Source organism: Oncorhynchus mykiss, chromosome 5 (genome assembly GCF_013265735.2).
Source record: "Oncorhynchus mykiss isolate Arlee chromosome 5, USDA_OmykA_1.1, whole genome shotgun sequence".
Lineage (NCBI taxonomy): Eukaryota > Metazoa > Chordata > Actinopteri > Salmoniformes > Salmonidae > Oncorhynchus > Oncorhynchus mykiss.
In genome coordinates this window covers 10,683,507-10,698,427 of record NC_048569.1, presented here as the reverse complement: position 1 = coordinate 10,698,427, position 14,921 = coordinate 10,683,507, and the positions used below count along the sequence as shown (strand labels likewise).

Here is a 14,921-nt window from a genome sequence, read left to right as displayed (position 1 = left end):
ATTCTAACCCTAATGACTGGCCAGGGCAGACGGAGACAACCCTAATTCTAACCCTTATAGTCCGGCCAGGGCAGACGGAGACAACTCTAATTCTAACCCTTATAGCCCGGCCAGGGCAGACGGAGACAACCCTAATTCTAACCCTAATGACTGGCCAGGGCAGACGGAGACAACTCTAATTCTAACCCTAATGACTGGCCAGGGCAGACGGAGACTACCCTAATACTAACCCTAATGACTGGCCAGGGCAGACGGAGACAACTCTAATACTAACCCTAATGACTGGCCAGGGCAGACGGAGACAACTCTAATACTAACCCTAATGACTGGCCAGGGCAGACGGAGACAACCCTAATTCTAACCCTAATGACTGGCCAGGGCAGACGGAGACAACCCTAATACTAACCCTAATGACTGGCCAGGGCAGACGGAGACAACCCTAATACTAACCCTAATGACTGGCCAGGGCAGACGGAGACAACCCTAATTCTAACCCTAATGACTGGCCAGGGCAGACGGAGACAACCCTAATACTAACCCTAATGACTGGCCAGGGCAGACGGAGACAACCCTAATTCTAACCCTAATGACTGGCCAGGGCAGACGGAGACAACCCTAATTCTAACCCTAATGACTGGCCAGGGCAGACGGAGACAACCCTAATGACTGGCCAGGGCAGACGGAGACAACCCTAATACTAACCCTTATAGCCCGGCCAGGGCAGACGGAGACAACTCTAATTCTAACCCTTATAGCCCGGCCAGGGCAGACGGAGACAACCCTAATTCTAACCCTAATGACTGGCCAGGGCAGACGGAGACAACTCTAATTCTAACCCTAATGACTGGCCAGGGCAGACGGAGACTACCCTAATACTAACCCTAATGACTGGCCAGGGCAGACGGAGACAACTCTAATACTAACCCTAATGACTGGCCAGGGCAGACGGAGACAACTCTAATACTAACCCTAATGACTGGCCAGGGCAGACGGAGACAACCCTAATTCTAACCCTAATGACTGGCCAGGGCAGACGGAGACAACCCTAATTCTAACCCTAATGACTGGCCAGGGCAGACGGAGACAACCCTAATTCTAACCCTAATGACTGGCCAGGGCAGACGGAGACAACCCTAATTCTAACCCTAATGACTGGCCAGGGCAGACGGAGACAACCCTAATACTAACCCTAATGACTGGCCAGGGCAGACGGAGACAACCCTAATGACTGGCCAGGGCAGACGGAGACAACTCTAATACTAACCCTAATGACTGGCCAGGGCAGACGGAGACAACCCTAATGACTGTCCAGTGCTCTTCAGTTCAGTGTCTCTGTCCTCCACACACATACCAGGAGAAAAGCCTATACAGTCCTACAGCTGATTTCTGAAATGGATTATGAATGAATGTGTATCCTGAACCAGACCATGTAGATATCCGGTGAGAAATGAAAGACTATTTGAGACCGGTGAGTTTCGCTCTAAAGGAGCCTACGCTCATCGGATGTGCCCTTGACAATTTGACTGTACATACCTATAGGACACAAAATCCATTGTTATGGATTTATTTCACTTAGCTAAAGCCATACATGTGATGAGCTATAGCTCAGACTGTACCATGAATGTAGTGGAGCTAAAGCCACTTTAACAAAATGGGTTCTTATTACTGATTCTGGTTGTGGTGTATTAGTGAATACACTTGTGTTTTCTGTTCCTAATTGATTGAGGATTCTATCTTGGTTCTGCCTGTCAGGTATGTGTCAGCGATGACCACCCCAACCCGCCTGTCTCCTGTGGAGCTGCTCTCTCCCGTGACCCCGGGTTCCCCTCCCTCTGAGATGTCGGCCCCCTTGTCCAGCCTGGCCACCTCGGTCCCCTCTGTGGCCGTCAGCCCCTCTGGCGAGGAGGAGCGCCCCCTGCTGTTCACCACCCAGCCGCACCCCGACCACCACATCAGTCAGTCTAAGAGGAAGTCTGCCCACTACAACCACGGCCAAGAGGCCCACAGCCCCCCGCCCAGCCCGCTGAGGATCGTTGAGGACGACGACTATGAGACCACGCAGGAGTATGAGGTGGTCGGCTCCGCCGCCACGGTAATGCCCATTCCCCCGCAGAGCCTTCCTAAGAAACTTGCCAAGAACAGCAACGGCCGCCGTGCCAATAGAACAAAGCCCAATGGCCATGCAGCAGGCCACAACATGGAGTCCATCGACCTAGGTAGCAGTACGGAGAGCGAGATGGAGGAGGAGCGTGTGGGAGAGGACACACCCTTCCTGAGCTTACAGAACCCCATGGCTATAAGTGTGGAACCTCTCGCAGATGGCAGCAGGACTAACCTAGCACTCCGACTCTCCCCACAGGACAACCTGCAAGCCAGGTTGTCCAGCGTCATCTCCAACCAAGATCCAATTGCTGTATAAAATGAAAAAGATAGCTTAGAAAAATACTTCAGTCGGATTCAAAGAAATGTCACTATTAAACCTTTATTTTCTATAACTTAAAGTATTTGCGGGGAAAATAATAAAAAAAGATATATATAAATAAATAAAAAACGTATTTTAGCGAAGTAGTGAATAAAGTCTTTTATAAATAAAAAAAATGTGTACGTGTTCATGTCATGGAAGAAAGTGGAATAAACTAGTATGTAGCAATGGTTCGCAGTATTTCAATGGAGAAAAATATCAATGGTGCCTTTCATTTCTGTTTGGTGTGCTTATGGGAACTGCATGCCTCTGGCCCATATATTCACGACTTTCATCTCCCTGTTGACATTTCTACTCCACTCTGAAAACAAAAATATCCACCAGCACTATAGTATGCATTTACTATAATGACCTGTATGAACTGGCTCCTAACCCTAAGCTCCATACAGTGGCGTTGCTTATGTGTTCATGGGCATGTAGTTTTCACCTCATTTACAGTAATGCAGTCCTAACCTACTAACAGAGGTGCATACAACAAAGTATTTAGTGTTTATCTAGCTAACACAACACCCAAATATTATTATACAGGTTTTCAAGATTTTCCCACTCACCTTTTGGTTGATTTTAAATGGTAAAATAACATTTGAATTGATTTTTTATTTTTTTTAATGCTTTTCTTGGACCATTAGCTATCATAATAATATATTGGTTACCAAGGCAATCAGCTAGGAAGAATGTTGAATGTGTAATCTGATTAACTTGTATCAATACGTTGATACTAGAAGCATGAATGAAGTCAAAGTTGATTTGGATATTATTTTCAGATAATTGGGTAACTGTTAGATGTAGTCTCGGGACATGTGATACATCCCATTATTGAATGAATGCTCTCTATATCTATCCTCTCTATATATTGCGTTCTATATAATGGAACACATTTTCTTCTAAAGCCAGATGGTCAGATGAGAAGTAACTTATGTATTTAGTCATCTCTGGTTAAGCAATACTCTAAGATTCTTGCTCTCAATATCATGATTTGCAAGTCCAAATTGTGGAGATATGTACCAAATGAATGATTGTGGAGATATGTACCGAATGAATGATTTGTGGAGATATGTACTGAATGAATGATTGAATATATGGCTCACGTGTTCAGTCTTTCAACAACACACCCGTGGGTTCCTAAGTAATGCATTGTGGGGATCAAAGCTGAAGCACCATTTTGAAATAAGGTAGATAGCGAGAGCCTTTTCATTTGTTTCAACTGTGTTTTAGTACATTAGTCAACTTCAGATGTTTTTTTGTCCTTCCAAACATTCATGTAAAATGTTACATTATCCAAAGTGTTCCTTTTGTGTTCATATAGTGCATGTTTTGTTTTCAACTGTCTGACTTTGTGTTAGTACGTAAAGTTATCTGTGTAATATTATCGACATTATCGCCTATTTTATTATATAGTAAGTTATATCCCAAGGATACGTTTAGGAGTCATGCTAGACATGAACCACATGAAATATGGTTCCATGAGAAGTCGTACCCTGTCGAAGACTGTCACCAATAATTTATCACTAGAATGAATAGGTAACTAGACACGTTTTCCTTACTACTTTTCGGGCTTCATAACCAAACCGTTAAGATTCAGTGTTTCCGAAAGGTAATTTCATCAAAACAATCTACTCTAATGCCAATCTGATTGTTGCCAGCATTGGCATGACACTGGTATAAAGGCTTTTTATGGTCCTAAATTATACTGTTTCTAATGATGTCCCAATCTGAAATTTATCAACTTTTTCTTTGTATTTATATTATTTATTTATTTATTGTTTATTTATTTTGTGGGCCTTATGTTATCTTTTAATTACAGATTCTATATTTTAATCAGTGTTTTATATATTTGGTTGGTATATATTTGAAAAGATTGGAACTTTTATATTTTATAAGCATGTGTTTGCCTTTTATATATTTTGACTTCATTATGGGGTCAAATCTCTCTTTGCCTCTTAGCATTGATAACCGCTCTGTTGTTCAACATATACAAATATTAAAATCTAAAAAGGCACAAGTACTTTGAGTGTACACTGATTAGCTGTGTGGCTAGAAACCAGAACTAAATCTCCTGTCAATCTCGGCTTTACATACCCCATGATGCATTGCTTCCAAACCAAGGTGTCTTTCGATTTTATGTAAATACACCATGAAAACCTTGAGTACTTTTTTTTTTTATTTTTAATTAAAATATTAAACCAATGTTTTGTGTTTGTTTGAGGGCCACCACCTCAAAGCATTTGTCTCTGTCCTAAACATTTTCCATAACCATACATATTATGCTAAACTTTTTTTTGTAGTGATTGTCTCCATACCAATTGTTTCATAAACATGACTGCAGTTGTACACGTATGTAAGAGCAGAACACTAACTTGGTTGTTAAAATAAAGGCCAAAACTGATATTCTGTCATGTCAAGCCATTATCAGCACAAGGAGAGAATGAAAGCAGCTAAGCTCAGGTGTGAAAGTTACTGTTGTGGAACATGCATGACAAGATCAAACGCAGGAATGCATTTCAATTGAACAAATAATGATTGGGTTGTCTTGATCAGATCATGAAAAGCACATCTTAATGCAAAGGGAGGCCAGTTGAGAACAAGTTCCTGTTTACAACTGTGACCTGGCCAAGATAAAGCAAAGCAGTGCGACACAAGCAACAACAGAGTTACACATGGAATAAACAAACAGTCAATAACACAATAGGAAAAAAAATATATATACAGTGTGTGCAAATGAGGTAAGATAAGGGAGGTAAGGCAATAAATAGGCCATAGTGGTAAAATAATTGCAATTTAGCAATTAAACACTGGAGTGATGAATGTGAAAGTAGAGATAATGCAGTGCAAAGGAGCAAAAATAGAAATAACAGTATGGGGATGAGGTAGTTGGATGGGCTATTTACAGGTGCAGTGATCTGTGAGCTGCTCTGACAGCTGGTGCTTAAAGTTAGTGAGGGAGATATGAGTCTCCAGCTTCAGTGATTTTTGCAATTCGTTCCAGTCATTGGCAGCAGAGAACTGGAAGAAAAGGCGGCCAAAGGAGGAATTGGCTTTGGGGGTGACCAGTGAGATATACCTGCTGGAGAGTGTGCTACGGGGGGGTGCTTCTAGGGTGACCAGTGAGCTGAGATAAGGCGGAGCTTTACCTAGCAAAGACTTATAGATGGCCTGGAGCCCGTGGGTTTGGCGAAGAATATGAAGCGAGTGCCAGCCAACGAGAGCATACAGTGGTGGTGGGTAGTATATGGGGCTTTGGTGACAAAACGGATGGCACTGTGATAGACTGCATCCAATTTGCTGAGTAGAGTGTTGGAGGTTATTTTGTAAATAACATCGCTGAAGTCAAGGATTGGTAGGATATTGGCAGCATGAGTGAAGGAGGCTTTGTTGCGAAATAGGAATCTACAAATACCTAAGTCAGAACCGTCCAGAGTAGCATGCTGGACATGCGGGCAGGTGCTGGTAGCGATCGGTTGAAGAGTATGCATTTAGTTTTACTTGCATTTAAGAGCAGTTGGAGGCCACGGAAGGAGAGTTGTATGGCGTTGAAGCTCGTCTGGAGGTTAGTTAAGTGTCCAAAGAAGGGCCAGATGTATATAGAATGGTATCGTCTGCATAGAGATGGATCAGAGAATCAACAGCAGCAAGAGCGACATCATTGATGTATACAGAGAAAAGAGTCGGCTTGAGAATTGTACCCTGTGGCACCCCCATAGAGACTGCCAGAGGTCCGGACAACAGCCCCTCGATTTGACACACTGAACTCTGTCTGAGAAGTAGTTAGTGACCAGGCGAGGCAGTCATTTGAGAAACCAAGGCTGTTCTCTGCCAATAAGAATGTGGTGATTGACAGAGTGGAAAGCCTTGGCCAGGCCTATGAATACAGCTGCACAGTATTGTCTCTTATCGATGGAGGTTATGATATCGTTTAGGACCTTTGAGCGTGGCTAAGGTGCACCCATGACCAGCTCGGAAACCAGATTGCATCGCGGAGAAGGTACGGGGGGATTCAAAATGGTCGGCGATCTGTTTTGTTAACTTGGCTTTCGAAGACCTTAGAAAGGCAGGGTAGCCAGGTTTCCTGGTCCTCCACGGGCACCAGTTACATTTTCCCACATGTTTAAAGCTGTTCAGCCCGAAAGTTAGAAACTGAAAAAGTTGGTAGATTAGAAACGTAATTTAGGTAAGAATTTTGAGTAAGGCTGGAAAACAAATGTCACAAATGGGATTTGAACTGGAAACCTTGCAGGTCACAACCCACACGTAACACCCTCCATCCACCTCCAACCTGCCTCCTGCAAGGCCTCTTACAATTTGACTCTCACCTGTGAACTCCACCCACTGACCTGTCACTCTAAGCCTTGCCCACTGAGCTTCCATCCAATCAACTCACCTGACAACCTCCGGAGGTGGTCATGAAGTTCGAATCACAGTCAGTTCTTAAAAGCCTTGTTCATACCGGGTGTTAACATAACATGGGTACTTTCTCTTGAACTTATCCACATTTTGAAGCCCACATTATAGCTGTTGCACCTACACATGGTATTAAATGGGTCTCTTATTCGTACACTGTGTGTCCTCTAAAATCATTGACAGGTGACGCCCTTGATTTAGGGGATCAATATGTGTCAAAATAAATAGATACATATTATTTTGTAAGAATCTGAAATTATTTCTATCCATGGAGGGACCAGGAAATCTGGTGACAATATTTCACAGTGGACGAATAAGAGACATTTTACTATCTTGTTACTATCTTGTTGAGAGATTAGAATGTAGACAAGATCAGGACACGAGGACACGATACATGTCACTGCCAGGTATATCAGGGGCTTCTCATTAAACTGTTCTTTGCCAACTTCAATGGTGTGGCATAGTATGTAGTGTCTGGAGTAAAAACTAAGACCTAGATTCAAACAGATAAAGCATTAACCAGCGATAGCAGACACCTGCATAGCGGATGTTTTGGCGGTGTAGGAGGTGGAACTGCTTGCAGACACTGCTTGGAGCCGTCAAATTGGTGAGCAGCTACTCTCATTGTCACAAAGCCACACCCGCCATACTCAAGTTAGAAGTTCAGAATGAGAAAGTGTAGAGTATATAGAAATAATTACAGTCTAATTGAAAAATCATTAAATAAGGATTTCTATCAGCTTAATCGAGATGTATATGTTATCTTACATTCCAGTGTTCCAACTTGTAAACAAGACTGCATTGGATTTATTTTAATACGACTGCAGCCAATGGTATTGTCCGCTTTAGGTATAATGCCAGGAACCGCTTGTGGATTTAACAGCTCTAACACAGTTCCAACACCATCAATACATTAGCTATGCGGATGTCGGCTAAAGCGGATCTTATTGAATTGGACCCTAAATCCCTGCTATTGATCATTTCTGTGCAACACGGCACATATGTGTTTTTTTTTGTTGTTGCTACCTTTATTTAACCAGGCAAATCAGTTAAGAACAAATCCTTATTTTCAATGATGGCCTAGGAACAGTGGGTTAACTGCCTTGTTCAGGGCCAGAACGACAGATTTTGTACCTTGTCAGCTCGGGGTTTTGAACTTGCAACGCTCTAACCACTAGGCTACCCTGCCGCCCCATCTCCATATGTTCAATGGAGATACAAAATTAGTACGCAATAAGGATTAATAATACATGTATTGCTTGTCAAATGCTGTCCTATAATCCCAAATAAAATACAGAAAATAGACTATTGGGAAATTAAAAGAAAAGTTGGCGTTGGTTACACAGAACTGGAGATCTGGGCGGAGAGAGAAAGTAATGTTTTACTTGGCCCTGGTGGTTGATACTGATATCAATAGTGTTTTTGTTCTGGTACCCCTACAAACATAAATGATGAAGGATTCTAAGATGGTAGTTTACTAGGGGCTCATTGGGCTGACAGTGTGATTCATGGGATATGTTCCTACTGCTGACTAACAGAGACTCCTCAGAGATACATTTGCCCCCATTGTTTAACTCTCAGTGACAAGCTACAACGAGAATGGACAATGATCTGCCTTCTGTCTGTTTTGAATTCAAAAATATAACTTTTAAAATTGTTATGAGGCTGGTGTTATTATCTTTTATGTTTTTGGGGTCTGAATATTTAATAGGATTAACTGAGGACATGCAGTTGGTTCTAAAACACAGTGTTTCTCTTCCTGCAATTGACCATAATGCCCTATAGTTCACAACTCCATGATATTGTTCCTGTGTCCTCAGCGTTTTGTCAGTTTCATCGACATGCCCGGGCATGTTCCCTGGATACATGCACTGTCCACATTCCTGTCATACATTCCTCTTGACATAATCAGCAAATAGATTAGGTCAATTGAATGCACAGTAATAATTTAATATGAAACTGATTATGGCAGTAGGCAGCTTATGTAATAGTCATTTAAACACTTTACTTAAAATTGGCCAAAGTAAGCATTCGGCGATTTAAAAAAGATGGTTTTCTGAGCATTCTGTCCAATTATTAGGACATGTACACACCTTAAAAGGGCAGTCAGCAGTTTCTACATCCATTTTTGGACTTATTAACATTGCATGCCAACTGCCGGTAAACCCCACAGAAGAAGTGGCGAGCTAGTACACACCGCTAGAGTGTCCTTAGCCCCCGCCTGTCAGGTACTGTTCTGCTAACGGCAGGCGAGGACAGGTGTTCGGCAGGCAGGAGCAAAGGACACTCTGTGTGTTAGCTTAGCCAGTTTGTCCGAAGGAGGACTCCGGTACACAGCAGGCAGGAGGCGGGCACGACACCATGTGCTAGCTAGCAAGCTAGCTAGCACAGTATCACCCCCGCCTCCCCCTGCTGTGTACCAAAATAGCTAGCGGTCGGCAGGTGGCATCATCGGGAGACAGTGTCTTTTGCCCCCACCTGTCGGGCACGGTTTTCTCCGGTACACAGCAGGCGGGAGGAGGGGGTGATACCGTGTGCTAGCACACAGTATCGCTTATTAGCAGGCTTGCTAGCTCAACAGGAACCAATGGGATGCTTGACGTGGGGCGTTCCTGCAGTTGCAGGAATGCCCACATGCAGGAACGTCCCAAATTGCAGGCTTCAGTTGCACACTATTTCTTTAGCACGAGTGAAGTGAGTTCGGAAACAGCTGAATGTATGCATCTTATAAAGTTTGTGAAAACTACTTCTATGTCCGTACTCAGAATCAAATATGAATGGTTGCTGTGGTAGAACGTTTATTTGCATGATTTCAAATCTATCCATGTAAACAGGATTATTAGTGAAATCGTTCTTCTTTCAAAGCATGTAAACGTTTTAATCAAATTATTTTATTAATCTGACCATCCACAATAATCTCATTATTGTGTAAACTGGTTAACAAAGCTAACGTACAAAAATCAGTGGTAGTCAAAGTTGTTTTTAAATGAAATGCAGCTGATTGGTACTGATGACGTTGTGTTGGGGTTGACATCCATACAAACATTATTATCCGATTTTTACCTCAACATAGTGTCTAATACACATATAAACAATAGCCTAAATGTAGGATAATTTTGATGGGGGGAGATTCGGGATCTTTCCTCCACGTCCCTTTCCCTGTCGAGTTCAATTGACCTCTTTACCGCATCTATACCTTGCTTACACATTTTATCATTATCTCTGGTGTAGCTGACTAACTGGAGAGGATTGCACTTTAGGGACTAGGGTGAATCCCCACTTGACAGATAATGAGGTTAAAGCCAGTGAAGTCAATCAACAGCCTTCTGAATACATGAGGAACTTAGCCCCTCTTGGCTGAGATGCTTGAGCTGACATCTGCAGCATTTACCAATTTGCTACAGCAGGAAAAGAATCATGCAGCAACAGGAAATATTTTAAGAAGGTCATACCAAGGATCATATAGCTATTTGTTTTTGAATTTTAAGACCTCTTGAAGTATAAAAAAAATATACACTTCCGTTCAAAAGTTTGGGGTCACAAAAGCTCATTTTTTGTCCATTAAAATAACATCAAATTAATCAGAAATACATCATAGACATTGTTAATGTTGTAAATGGCTATTGTAGCTCAAAATGGCAGATTTTTTATGGAATATCTACAAAGGCGCACAGAGGCCCATTATCAGCAACCATCACTCCTGTGTTCCAATGGCACATTGTGTTAGCTAATCCTGGTTTATAATTTTAAAAGGCTAATTGATCATTAGAAAACCCTTTTGCAATTATGTTAGTGTAACAGTATAATTTTAGACCATCCCCTCGCCCATACCCAGGCACCCTCTGCACACATCAACAACAGCCACCCACGAAGCATCGTTACCCATCGCTCCACAAAGGTCTCCGAGCAAGTGACGTCACCGATTGAAACGCTATTTAGCGCGAACCAAGCTAGCGTTTCACATCCGTTACATTAGCACAGCTGAAAACTGTTGTGTTGATAAAAGAAGCAATAAAACTGGCCTTCTTAAGACTAGTTGAGTATCTGGGTCCGATTACAGGCTCAAAATGGCCAGAAACAAAGCACTTTATTCTGAAACTCATCAGTCTATTCTTGTTCTGAGAAATTAAGGCTATTCCATGCTAGAAATTGAAGAACTGAAGATCTCATACAACGCTGTGTACTACTCCCTTCACAGAACAGCGCAAACAGGCTCTAACCAGAAGAGAAAGAGGAGTGGGAGGCCCCGGTGCACAACTGAGTAAGAGGAAAAGTACATTAGAGTATCTAGTTTGACAAACAGACGCCTCATAAGTCCTCAACTGGCAGCTTCATTAAATAGTACCCACAAAACACCAGTCTCAACATCAACAGCGAAGAGGTGACTCCAGGATGCTGGCCTTCCAGGCAGAGTTGGAAAGAAAAAGCCATATCTCAGATGGGCCAATAAAAATAAAAGATGGGCAAGAGAACACAGACACTGGACAGGGGACTCTGCCAGCATCCCGGAGTTGCCTCTTCACTGTTGACATTGAGACTGGTGTTTTGCGGGTAGTATTTAATGAAACTGACAGATGAGGACTTGTGAGGTGTCTGCAAAAGGGTTTTCTAATTATCAATAAGCATTTTAAAATTATAAACTTGGATTAGCTAACACAACATGCTATTGGAACGCAGGAGTGATAGTTGTTGATAATGGACCTGTGTACGCCTACAGTATGTAGATATTCCATAAAAAAAAATAGCTGTTTCCAGCTACAACAGTCATTTACACCATTAACAATGTCTACACTGTATTTCTGATATAATTTGATGTTATTTTAATATTTTAAACAATTTTTTTTATTTTCTTTAAAAAACAAGGACATTTCTCAGTGACCCCAAACTTTTGAACGGTAGTGCATATAAAAAACAATGTGATGCAAAAAAATGTTGGTGCGGACTGCTATTAGCCCATACAAACACATTGAATAACAGATTCACTACATGGAACAACAGATAGTCCCTCCCAAAAAAACAAAAGGAAGTTTGTTCTGAAGTGTCTGTCCTATATCTGAGAGATATAAGAAAGATCAGGAAACATTTGTTATTTTTTTAATTTATTTTTTACATATACAGTACCAGTCAAATGTTTGGATACATCTACTCATTCAAGGGGTTTTCTATATTTATACTATTTTCTACATTGTAGAATAATAGTGAAGACATCAAAACTATGAAATAACAGATATGGAATCATGTAGTAATCAAAAAAAGTGTTAAACAAATCAAAATATATTTTATAGTTGAGATTCTACAAAGTAGCCACCCTTTACCTCGATGACAGCTTTGCATGCTCTCCGCATTCTCTCAACCAGCTTCATGAGGAATGCTTTTCAAAAACAGTCTTGAAGGAGCTCTTACATAAGCTGAGCACTTGTTGGCTGCTTTTCACCAGTTTCACCAGTTTCACCAGTTTCACCAGCAAAGCACCTCCACACCATCACACCTCCTCCTCCATGCTTCACGATTGGAACCACACATGTGGAGATCATCCGTTCACCTACGGAAACAGAAAATCTCGAAGTTGGACTCAGCCCAAAGGACAGATTTCCACTGGTATAATGTCCATTGTTCATGTTTCTTGGTCCAAGCAAGTCTCTTCTTCTTATCTGTGTCCTTTAGTAGGTCTTTCTTTGCAGCAATTCGACCATTAAGGCCTTGATTCATGCAGTCTCCTCTGAACAGTTGATGTTGAGATGTCTGTTTCTTAAGCTGCAATCTGAGGTGGAGTTAACTCCAATGAACTTATCCTCTTCTGCAGAGGTAACTCTGGGTCTTCCTTTCCTCATGAGAGCCAGTTTCATCATAGAGCTTGATGGTTTTTGTGACTGCACTTGAAGAAACTTTCAAAGTTCTTGACATTTTCCGGATTGACTGACCTTCATGTCTTAAAGTAATGATGGACTGTCATTTCTCTTTGCTTATTTGAGCTGTTCTTGCCATAATATGGACTTGGTCTTTTACCAAATAGGTCTATCTTCTGTATACCACCCCTACTAAATAGTGCTCCCAAGTGGCGCAGCAGTCTAAGGCACTGCATCTCAGTACTAGAGGCGTCACTACAGTCCCTGGTTTGATTCCAGGTTGTATCACAACCGGCCGTGATTGGGAGTCAGCTGCAATAGCCAGTTTGTGACAAGGATTGATGAGTTGTGCATGCTGAGATGCCGTTCTGCTCAACACTGTTGTACTGCACCGTTATTTGTCTGTTTGTGGCCCGCCTGTTAGCTTGTACGATTCTTGCCATTCTCATTCAAACTCTCTCATCAACAAGCTGTTTTCGCCCACAGGACTGCCGTTGACTGGATGTTTTTTGTTTGTCGCACCATTCTCGGTAAACCCTAGACACTGTTGTGTGTGTGAAAAGCCCAGGAGATACTGGATTCGGCGTGCCTGGCACCGGTGATCATACCACACTCAAAGTCGCTTAGATCACCTGTTTTGCCCATTCTAACGTTCAATCAAACAGTAACTGAAGGCCTCGATGCCTGTCTGCCTGCTTTATAAAGCAAGCCACGAACACGTCTGTAGGAGCGGTCCATATTCGTGAATAGGGTAGTGTACCTAATAAACTGTCTGGTGAGTATACACAGTTTACATACACTTAGGTTGGAGTCTTTAAAACTAGTTTTTCAACCACTCCAAAAATGTCTTGTTAACAAACTATAGTTTTGGCAAGTTAGTTAGGACATCTACTTTGTGCATGACACAAGTTGTTTTTCCAACAATTGTTTACAGACAGACTATTTCACTTATAATTCACTGTATCACAATTCCAGTGGGTCAGAAGTTTACATACACTAAGTTGACAGTGCCCATAAACAGCTTGGAAAATTCCAGAAAATGATGTCATGGCTTTATAAGCTTCTGATAGGCTAATTGACATCATATGAGTCAATTGGAGGTGTACCTGTGGATGTATTTCAAGGCCTGCCTTTCAACTCAGTGCCTCTTTGCTTTATATCAGCAGAAAATCAAAAGAAATCAGCCAAGACCTCAGAAAATTGTAGAACTCCACAAGTCTGGTTCATCCTTGGGAGAAATTTCCAAACACCTGAAGGTGCCACGTTCATCTGTACAAACAATAGTACGCAAGTAAAAACACCATGGAACCACGTAGCCGTCATACCGCTCAGGAAGGAGACACGTTCTGTCTCCTAGAAATTAACGTACTTTGGTGCAAAAAGTGCAAATCAATCCCAGAACAACAGCAGAGGACCTTGTGAAGATGCTGGAGGAAACAGGTACAAAAGTATCTATATCCACAGTAAAACGAGTCCTATATCGACATAACCTGAAAGGCCGCTCAGCAAGGAAGAAGCCACTGCTCCAATACCGCCATAAAAAAGGCAGACTACGGTTTGCAACTGCACATGGGGACAAAGATCGTACTTTTTGGAGAAATGTCATCTGGTCTGATGAAACAAAAATGGAACTGTTTGGCCATAATGACCATTGTGATGTTTGGAGGAAAAAAGGGGAGACTTGCAAGCCGAAGAACACCACCCCAACCGTGAAGCATGGGGGTGGCAGCATCATGTTGTGGGGGTGCTTTGCTGCAGGAGGCACTGGTGCACTTCACAAAATAGATGGCATCATGAGGTAGGAAAATGATGTGGATATATTGAAGCAACATCTCAAGACATCAGTCACAAAGTTAAAGCTTGGTCGCAAATGGGTCTTTCAAATGGACAATGACCCCAAGCATACTTCCAAAGTTGTGACAAAATGGCTTAAGGACAACAAAGTCAAGGTATTGGAGTGGCCATCACAAAGCCCTGACCTCAATCCCATAGAAAATATGTGGACAGAACAGAAAAAGTGTGTGTGTGAAAGTAGGCCTACAAACCTGACTCAGTTACAGCAGCTCTGTCAGGAGGAATGGGCCAAAATTCACCCAACCTATTGTGGGAAGCTTGTGGAAGGCTACCTGAAACATTTGAACCAAGTTTAACAATTTAAAGACAATGCTACCAAATACTATTTGAGTGTATGTAAA

At 42.1% G+C, this 14,921-nt stretch overlaps 1 protein-coding gene across 11 annotated transcripts in view; it reads left to right on the top strand.

Moving 5' to 3' along the window:
• Positions 1–4,868, top strand: part of nrg1 (neuregulin 1) — a 158,201-nt gene extending 153,333 nt beyond the window's left edge. For all 11 annotated transcript variants that reach the window (XM_036976757.1, XM_036976761.1, XM_036976759.1 and 8 more), the window contains one exon: positions 1,753–4,868. In XM_036976757.1, the coding sequence (XP_036832652.1) occupies positions 1,753–2,419 (667 nt within the window). In that variant the 3' untranslated portion in view covers positions 2,420–4,868. The remainder of the gene's footprint in view (positions 1–1,752) is intronic.
• The last annotated feature ends 10,053 nt before the right edge of the window (positions 4,869–14,921 follow it).